General features: G+C 44.1%; 1 protein-coding gene and 1 pseudogene across 1 annotated transcript in view; one reads left to right on the forward strand and one right to left on the reverse strand.

The window, feature by feature from the left end:
- The window catches only part of LOC119419416, a 1,904-nt pseudogene extending 1,146 nt beyond the window's left edge, over positions 1–758 (reverse strand).
- Positions 759–9,908: 9,150 nt separating this feature from the next.
- LOC119419417 (olfactory receptor 6N2-like) overlaps positions 9,909–10,126 on the forward strand; it is a 13,617-nt gene continuing 13,399 nt past the window's right edge. The window contains exon 1 of the mRNA XM_037686722.1: positions 9,909–10,073. Within this exon, the coding sequence (XP_037542650.1) occupies positions 9,909–10,073 (165 nt within the window). The remainder of the gene's footprint in view (positions 10,074–10,126) is intronic.

The following is a 10,126-nucleotide window of genomic DNA, read 5'->3' on the forward strand; positions in this document are numbered from 1 at the left end:
GAAGCCTCTTGGATGAGGGGCGAAACGTTTCTTTTTAACAAAAAAAAAAAAACGAAGTCCAGATGACATGATTCAACCTTTTTTGGAGCAGTAAAAAGTTTTAAATAATTCAAAAGAAATGAAGGATGTAAAATGAGCTCATTTTCAATGGGAAAAAATGGTGGAAAGGCTAAATATCTCAAAAAGCTAAAGTTGCACCAATACCAAAAGTCATAGTACCCCTCTCCCGAAAGAGCTGAACGTTTGGATATATGAAATGCTGAAATGGCATGAAAACCGCGGGACGAGTTAGATGACGTAAAACGTACAGAAGAAAAAGTGCATCTCGATAGTGTGAATGTTTAAGAATTTACACAATTATTTAATAAACATGAGGGGGTCCCTGAAAAATGTTTGCTCCTGTAAGGGGTCCCTAAACCCAAAAGTCCGAGAACCCCTGGTCTACACTACCTAGCAAGCAAGCAATTTTTACTCATTTTGCTAACACTGTCAGAGATCTGATGGCAGAGGATCCTACACACAAACTCAGAAGAGTTTTTAAAATGTTTGAGTAAATAAACAGCTTCTGGTGTCTCAGGTCCAGGAGCAGGAACTGTATCTAAAATGATACAGAGGGGAAAGGTTAGTGTTTGACAGAATAATGAGTAGTTATCTGAATACAGACGGTCTGATGAAACACTAACCTTTGTTGTAACGGGGCACTCCAGCAGAGGTGCAGAGGTGTAGAGCTGCAGAGACCAAGGGAAGTCCAGAGGCATAGTCGAGGATGAGCAGGGTTCATACACGAGATCCGAAGAGGAGACAGTACCGATAGGGAGAGGCAAAGGCAAAATCCAAAAACAGGCATAGGTCGTCAACAAGGTCAGAAGGCTAAGGCACAAAAGGGACAGGCAAAAAGCATCGCCGAGGGAAACAGGCGTGGATCAAGATTAAAGAGCTGTGAACAAAGAGAGTACGCTGGATAACTGTGGCTGGAAGCAAGCAGTTGATCTGGCAATGTAGTGGAGAAAGCAGGAAGTATATATACACACCCAGAAACAGGTAGAAACAATCAACAGCAATCAGAGAGAGAGGTGTGGCATGTAAAGAGGTTGGCAGAAGCAACAGAGGAAAAACCCCAGGAGAGCAGAGAAGAAAAAGTCAAACAGTGAACAGAGTGATGAGAAAAAGGAAAAAAAAAACAGAGTGTAAACTGTGACAAACACCTTAGAAGCTAAAATTATACTATTTGCCTCCTACATTTTAAATTTGATTGAAACCTGATTTACTCTATTACTTGGCATGTTTGAATAAAGAAAACATGTTTTCTTGAGAGGGGCTGGACACTCTTCCACTCTGGAGTTGCCCCTGGTGAGAGGCGTCGAGCAGGAGTGGGCATACTTATTGGCCCCCATCTTGGTGCCTGTGTGTTGGGGTTCACCCCGGTGAATGAGAGGGTAGCCTCCCTCTGCCTACATGTGGGGGGATGGGTTCTTACTGTCGTTTGTGCTTATGCACCAAACGGTAGTTCAGATTACCCACCCTTTTTGGAGTCCTTGGAGGGGGTACTGGAAAGTGCACCTCCTGGGGACTCCCTTGATCTGCTGGGGGACGTCAATGCTCATGTGGGCAATAACGGTGAGACCTGAAGGGGTGTGGTTGGGAGGAACGGCCCCCCTGATCTGAACCCGAGTGGTGTTCTGTTATTAGACTTCTGTGCTCGTCATGGATTGTCCATAACGAACACCATGTTCAAGCATAAGTGTGTCCATATGTGCTCTTGGCACCAGGCCACCCTAGGCCGCAGTTCAATGATTGACTTTTTTGTTGTCTCATCTGATCAGGGGCCACATGTCTTGGACATTTGGTTGAAGAGGGGCAGAGCTGTCCACTGACCACTACCTGGTGGTGAGTTGGCTCCGATCGTGGGGGAGGATGCTGGTCAGACCTGGCAGGCCCAAACATATTGTGACGGTTTGCTGGGAACATCTGGCAGAGTCTCCTGTGAGACGGAGCTTTAACTCCCACCTCCGGGAGAACTTTGACCATGTTCCGGGGGAGGTAGGGGACATTGAGTCTGTGTGGACCATGTTCCGTGCCTCTATTGCCGAGGCAGCTTATCGGAGCTGCGGCCACAACATTGTCGGTGCCTGTCGCGGTGGCAACCCTCGAACCCGGTGGTGGACAACGGTGGTGAGGGATGCTGTCAGGCTGAAGAAGGAGTCCTATTGGACCTTTTTGGCCTGTGGGACCCCAAAAGCAGCTGATGGGTACTGGCAGTCCAAGTAACATGCTACTCGGGTGGGTGCTGAGGCAAAAACTCGGGCATGAGAGAAGTTCAGAGAGGCCATGGAGAATGACTTCTGCACGGCTTCGAGGAGATTCTAGTCTGCCATCCGGCGTCTCAGGGGGGGAAAGCGGTACACCACCAACACTGTTTATAGTGGGGGTGGTGTGCTACTGACCTCAACCTGGGATGTCATGGGTCGGTGGGTAGAATACTTTGAAGACCTCCTCAATCCCACCGGCATGTCTTCGACTAAGGAAGCGGAGCCTGGGAACTCTAGGTCGGGCCCTCCAATCTCTGGTGCTGAAGACACCGAGGTGGTTAAAAAGCTCCTTGGTGGCAGGGCCCCAGGAGTGGATGAGATTCGCCCGGAGTTCCTTAAGGCTCTGGATGTTGTAGAGTTGTGTTGGCTTACGTAACTCTGCAATATTGCGTGGACATTGGGGGAAGTTCCCCTGGATTGGCAGACCGGGGTGGTGGTCCCCCTATTCAAAAAAGGGGACCGTAGAGTGTGTTCCAACTACAGGGGGATCATGCTCTTAAGCCTCCCGGGTAAGGTCTATTCGGGGGTTCTGGAGAGGAGGGTCCATCGGATAGTTGAACCTCGGATTCAGGAGGAGTAGTGTGGTTTTTGTCCTGGTTGTAGAACACTGGACCAGCTCTACACTCTCAGCAGGGTCTTGGAGGGTGCGTGGGAGTTTGTCCAACCAGTCTACATGTGTTTTGTGGACTTGGAGAAGGCATTCAACCATGTCCCTCGGGGAACCCTGTGGGGGTACTCTGGGAGTATGGGGTACCAGGCCCTTTGATATGGGCTCTTAGGTCCCTGGATGACTGGTGTCAGAGCCTGGTCTGCATTGCCGGCAGTAAGTCAGGCTTGTTCCGGTGAGAGTTGGACTCAGCCAAGGTTGCCCTTTGTCACCGATTTCGTTCATAACTTTTATGGACAGAATTTCTAGGCGCAGCCAAGGTGTTGAGGGGATCCATTTCAGTGGCCTTAGGATCGCGTCCCTTCTTTTTGCAGATGATGTGGTCCTATTGGCTTTATCAGATCGTGATCTACAGCTTTTGTTGGAGCAGTTCGCAGCCGAGTGTGACACAGCCGGGATGAAGATCAGTTCCTCCAAATGCGAGGCCATGGTCTTGAGCCGGAAAGGGGTAGAGTGCCCTCTCTGGGTCAAAGAGGAGGTCCTGCCCCAAGTGGAGCAGTTCAAGTATCTTGGGGTCTTGTTCACGAATGAGGGAAAAATGGAGTGTGAGATTGATAGGTGGATAGGTGCAGCATCTGCAGTGAAGCGGGCGCTGTACAGGTCTGTCGTGGTGAAGAGAGAGCTGAGTCAAAAGGCGAAGCTCTCAAATTACCGATTGATCAACGTTCCTAACCTCATCTATGGTCATGAACTTTGGGTTGTGACCGAAAAAACAAGATCTTGGATACAAGTGGCAAAAATGAGTTTTCTCCGCAGGGTGTCTGGGCTCTCCTTTAGAGATAGGGTGAGAAGCTCGATCATCCGGGAGGGATTCAGAGTAGAGCCGCTGCTTCTCCGCAGCAAGAGGAGCCAGTTGAGGTGGCTCAGGCATTGGTTTAGGAAATACGTCATCAATCAGACAACATTATTTTAAACAAACAATGTAACTCATTATTACCTATAAAATATTTACCTTACACAACTAAAAACATATATGCATATATTTCGCAACATTTTTATTATATTATTTCATTTTTTATTTTTTTTTAGTCTTCAATTTAAAATGGTGCATAGTTCCAGAAGTTCCATATGGGCGGCGCACTAGCATCCCCTACCGAGGAGCTGGCACTGACGGAGAGTTGGAGGTAGTTGCATGAGGTGTTGCACGGTATCCTTAAAGCCATTCTGACAGTGTCTTTCCATGTTATAGACTGTTGGATTTCAGTTTGAATGCAGGTGCAAAGAGCGCGATGATAACTTTCAACATCTCTGTTGGCAGCTGGATAATAGACAAATGTTTTAGCGTGAGATATTCCTCTATTCTGGAGGAATGATGCGAACGCAGCAGATGTAAACTGAGTGCCATTGTCTGTCACAATGTTCTCAGGGTTGCCATGACGACTGGAAACAGATGATAAGTTTTAGCGTGAGATATTCCTCTATTCTGGAGGAATGATGCGAAGGCGGCAGATGTAAACTGAATGCCGATGTCTGTCACAATGTTCTCAGGGTTGCCATGACGACTGGAAACAGATGATAAGAATTGAATAACATCGTTCATAGTGACAGTATGTGAGAAACCAAGTTCAGGTCATTTAGACTAGTCATCAGTCAATGCAAATCTGCAAGAAGGAACAGCTGTGTCGAATGGTCCTACAATATCAAGTCCAAGCTTTTTCCATAGCCCATTGGGCAGTGGTATAGGCTGAAGTGGAGCAGGGCGTGTTTGGGCAGTTTTGTCATTGGACTGACACATAACACATGATGTTATGGCATCCTGAACTTGTGAGTCCATTTTTTGCCACCAGTAGAGGTCTCTCAAGCGCTGTTTTGTGCGGACAAGTCCTTGATGATTTTTATGTGCTATTGTAATTAGTGTATGTCTGACAGGTGGTGCGATGAGTATCGTACCTCTGAGAATGTAGTTACTGTAGGTGGAGAGTTTGTCTCTGATCTTGTAGTAAGGAGCAAGTGTATCACTGACTGATTTAATGGAGGCAGGCCAGCCTTTTTACATTTGCACACACAGATCTGTCAGTTCAGGGCATGTGGAGCAATATGAATCAAAGTCAGTAACAGGAAGTGTAGATAGAGTTGCAGAAATCTAAGCCACCATTTCTGGATCCATGTATGGTACAGGATCTGAAGTCACAGGCAGAGGCAAGCGTGAGAGGCAATCCACTGTGTAGTTTTGAGAACCCGGTTAGTAGATGACATCATAATCAAAACACAGCAGGCAAGCTGACCATTGTGCAATGTACATTCCAGCTGTATTAATTCCTTTTTCAGAAACAGCTGTATTATCATTGTACCAGAATACAGTGAAATTATGTTCGTACAGTCGTCCAAAAGATGAATGGAACGCATGTTGCTGCTGCTGAGAAGCACGGCCCCTATTCTTTATCAGAATACTTTTAGATAGAAAAAGGGAAGAACCATGAGGATAGATAGTGGTATTACAAAAAAAGATCTCTTCACATCTTGTCCTATCAGGACACGATTTGTGACATCAAAAAACTCTACCAGCAAGCACATTCAAAACATGATTACATATGCATTTGACGTCAAAGTCCATGAGCGTTTTTCAGATAGGTCACAGTTCTGATGATGTTGTTTCAGCCGGCAATTCTAACAAGCCATAAGAGTTGTGATAGATTAAGCTTTTGTCTTTTTTGACCCTGGAGAAATTTAATAGTCGGCCCATATTCAAGGCCAAACTAGGGAGTCAAACTCAGATAAGCTTCGATTGTTGATTTTCTTCAGGCAGACAGATTTTTTTCCTCGTCAGCTTTGAGTCCTTCTGGAACCTTCTGGTTCAAAATGGCCTGATTGATGGGAATCCATTCCACTGATCCATGTTATGAGCCTCCTTCAAGGTCGATCCCACCATGCTGACAAGTCCCAGAAGCCGCAGGTGGCCGGCGATTCTCAGAAATCGCCTCCATCTTACAGTTTATCTCGTAAATCAGCTGATTTTGAGTACTCATAGAATGAACCAAACCTTCATACTGACTTGGAAGCTTTGTCATGGCCGAAACTGCTGCCGATGTCTTCTTTAAAAGTCGATAAAACAGCCCCACCAATGCCAAAAAGCAGAGTCCTTGCTATCATAAATCCAAATATATAAACGTCTTCAGCGTCCTCCTGAGACAGGACTGAGAGGCACATCAGCTGTGCCAACTCCGCACGGATCCCTGACATACCCCACAGCGTGAGTCTCAGCTGGACAAGCGGGTTGTTTTGTCGAAAAGATTTTGTACTCAGAAGTGTGGTCAGAGCTTGATGGTCCGTTCAGAGGGTGAAGTGTCGACTTAATAAGTATATTCTCCATTTCTCTGTAGCCTATACACATGCTAGCACCTCTTTCTCAATGGTAGAATACTTTTGTTCAGTCTCAGAAAGTGTGTGGGAAGCAGAAGCCACAGGCTTCTCTGTTCCATCAGGCTAAAGGAACAGTCTGTAATCACGGGCATCAGTGGATATCACAATGCATAGGTTAGGATTAAACAGTGCAAGAGCAGGGCTGTTCAGCAGAAGCTACTAAATATCTTCAAAGCTTGTCTGTGCTTCTGTAGTCCATGCATAGTTGCTTGTTGTACCTCCACAAGAACGCATTGGAACTACTATAGTTGCAAAATTCGGCAAGAACTTGGAGTACCAAGACACCAACCCCAGAAAGCATCTCAATGCAGCAACATCAGTAGGTGGAAGAGCATTCAAAACAGCATCAACAAGCTCTTTGTCTGGGTGAATGCCATCTGTTGTTATGACATGACACAAAAAGCATAATGTCTTTCTGAAATGACATTTGTTTTCATTTAGCACAGGGCCAGCAGTTTTGAGCTTTTGGAAGACTGCTTTCATGTTGCTGTCATGCTCAGCAGGAGTTTTACTGTAGATGATGAGGTCATCCACATAATTCTGGACACCTGGAAGATCTTGGAGAATCTTAGCCATCATTTTTTGAAAATCTGAGGGAGCGGAGGCGAGTCCATAAGGAACTCTACAAAATCTGAACAGACCTTCGCGTGTGCAGTTAAATCTCTGCTATCTTCATGCAGAGGCAGCTGGTAGTATACATTGGCCACGTCGATTGTAGGAAACTGTGTGGCACCTTGTAAACTGACAAACAACTCATCCACATGTGGTAGAGGATAGCACTCTGTGATCACAGCTTTGTTTAGTTCACGGAGGTCAGCACACAATTGTATTCCTCCTGTTTTACGTCCTGTTACTAGAATTGGTGAAACCCATGGTGTTGCATCGATTCGTTCAATGACTCCAGTTTCAGGAGGCGTTTCAGTTCTGCTGAAACTGGAGCTCTCACTTAAAAGGGAAGGCGTCTAAGCTTTTGTCATACAGGTTGGACTGTAGGATCCACTTTTACTTTATGAACAAAGGATTTCACACAGCCTATATCAGGAGCAGCAGAGGTGAGCAATGTAGGGGATGTGTCTGCTGTCATCACAGGAATAGCAGGGGCAGTGCATGGTGGACGAACAGTGTTTCCAGTGATGCAGATATGCAGTGCTTCCATCAAGTCTCTGCCAAGAAGAGGAGTGCCCTGTTTTATAACAAAAAGGGTAGCTGGTGTGGTAATAGTTCCTCTACTTGCTTCAACTTGTAAACATCCTTTTACAGGGATTGTTTTCTTCATATAACTAGGCGGAGGACAGGAGAGCATAGTGGTGTTCCACTGAAGTGTTCTTTGTAGATTTGCTGAGGCAGTATAGAAACTGCAGAGCCTGTATCGACAGTGAACCTCAAAGTCTTGGTAGGTGAAGTAGGTGTGCTTAATTCAGTATCACACTGTAGGGTTTTTGATGCATGCAAAGTATCTCTCAAATATAATACAGTTAGATTTTGTAACTGAACTTCACAGACTTGTCTTGTTTCAGATGAGTAGCAGAAATGTGCAAAGCGATGAACTTTTTGGCAGAGGTTACATGTAGCTTTAGCAGCTGGATACTGGGGAGAATTAGCAAGGTGTTTGTTTGAACCACACCTAAAGCAGCACCTAAAGTAGATGATGCAGCAGGAGGTGACTTGACAGATCGAAGAACAGATTTATTATTCTTTGTAGCTGAGTATAAACAAGGCTGTATAGCTTGGACATGTCTGTCACTGTTAGCTGTTAGTGCTTTAGCTTGGTAAGCTGCTGATTCCATTTGTGCTGCAAGACTAACAGCTTTATCTAATGTCAAATCAGGTTCAAGCAGGAATTTCTCTTATTTTGGATTGAAGAGGTGTTCAACTAATTGAACACGGATAATTTTCTCTTGTCTTATCATCAAAGTCACATTTTGAAGCCAGGTCACGTAAGGCAGTCACATACTGCTCAACTGTCTCATTTGGTGCTTGTGTTCGCTTTCTGAAAGCATGCCTTTCTACAACAAACCCTGACTTTAGGTGAAAAGTGTTTATCCAGAGCATCAATAATAGAAGAAAATGTGTCACCTGTGTTTGTTAAGGAGTAGAAAGTACGTTGTCCTTTGGCTCCCAAGCAGCGTAGTAATGTTACTCTCATCCGTGTGTCAGGCCAAGCATTCCATGTTGCATTAATCACCAGCAAGTAATTGTTGAACATACGCATCCACATGTTAAATGGTAGAGTAGGTTCTCCTGGGCAAGGTAAAAACAAAGGTGGTGGATGGACGTTAGCAGCCATGCTAATTCAGCAGGAAGAAAAAAAAAACGTAGGCAGAAAAACAAGAATTATCTGATCCCTCGTCGCCAATTTGTAGTGGTGTGGCAAATTAGACAAGCTCTTGTAGAACTCAGTGCATTAATTTAACATAGCACATCAGACACGAACTAAAATATGCCAAAAGCACATTTTCATCAGGCTTCTTCATCAATATCATCATTTTCACTCCTTCTACCCTTCTCATCTTCACTTCTTATCCTGCAGCCCCACCTAGTGGCGTGAGCAACAAGGCATTACACAACACAACACAGGCATACTTGCAGTTCCTAGAGTTACCAAGAGCAGAATGGTCGGCAGAGATTTCAGTTATCAGGCTCCTCTCTTGTGGAACCAACTTCCAATTTCTGTCCATGAAGCTGACACGTTGTCCAGTTTTAAAACTGGGCTTAAGCCTTTCCTTTTTGATAAATCCTATAGTTAGGGTTGGCTTGTTATGCTGCCATAGGCTTAAACTACTGGATGACAATTTCACCTAATTTCTTAAAATTTATTTTTTACAATTGTATAGTTTTCATTTAATATTATTTCTATCTTAACATGTGATTCTCAACCTGCCATGGTGTATCTGTTCCTCCTTTCTGTTCTCTCAAACCCAGACTGTCAAAGCAGATGGCCACTTGTCCTGAGCATAGTTCTGCTGGAGGTTTCTTCCTCATGAGGGAGTTTTTCCTTTCCACTGTTGCCTTTATGCTTGCTCAAAATGAGAGTCTGCAATGAAGTTAAACTCAAAGCAGTCGGCTCCTCAGATAATTAATGTTAACTTACTTTTCATATGAATGTTTCTGTACAGCGTCCTGAGATGACTTCTGTTGTGACTTGGCACTATATAAATTGAATTGAACTGAAAAATATCTTCAGTAAGACAATCTAATTGCACATCTAAATGAATGATTAGTCAAAGACTCCTCCAGATACTCATCTAGTCCCCTCTGCATTTTCAGCCCAAAACTTTTGCACCTGTAAATAGACACTTAGTTTTGTGTCTCTGTAGTTCTCTCAGTCTGCCACTTGGGGTCAATCTTTAGTTAAAATCCTGTTAGTATTAGTCTTTTATAATCACGGTTACATAGCCTGTATTTATGCCAAATTCTGCAAACAGTAATCTATTCAAGTTTATTATGCTATTAGCATAATTTACATCAACAAAAGAATGTGGGATTCCTGTCACATGACTGGCTGTATTGTCTTTAAGCTCAGGTTAGAAAAAAAACAAAAAACTTTTTATTGAACAATTACAAAATAAATTATGGAAAATGTGATTAATATTTCCTATATAACTTTGTGTGGGTATGTGGACATGAACAAATACAGGTTTTTGTACTTTACTATCATGTTTGCAGTATATATTTTGATAATATGTAGTAATTCAATCATTGTGTATCTGATCTGGATAAACAAAAGCCTCCATGATCCTATGTACAGGTCCTTCTCAAAAAATTAGCATATTGTGATAAAGGTCATTAT

Source organism: Nematolebias whitei, chromosome 13 (assembly GCF_014905685.2).
Source record: "Nematolebias whitei isolate Nwh7 chromosome 13, NemWhi1, whole genome shotgun sequence".
In the NCBI taxonomy this organism is placed as follows: Eukaryota; Metazoa; Chordata; class Actinopteri; order Cyprinodontiformes; family Rivulidae; genus Nematolebias; species Nematolebias whitei.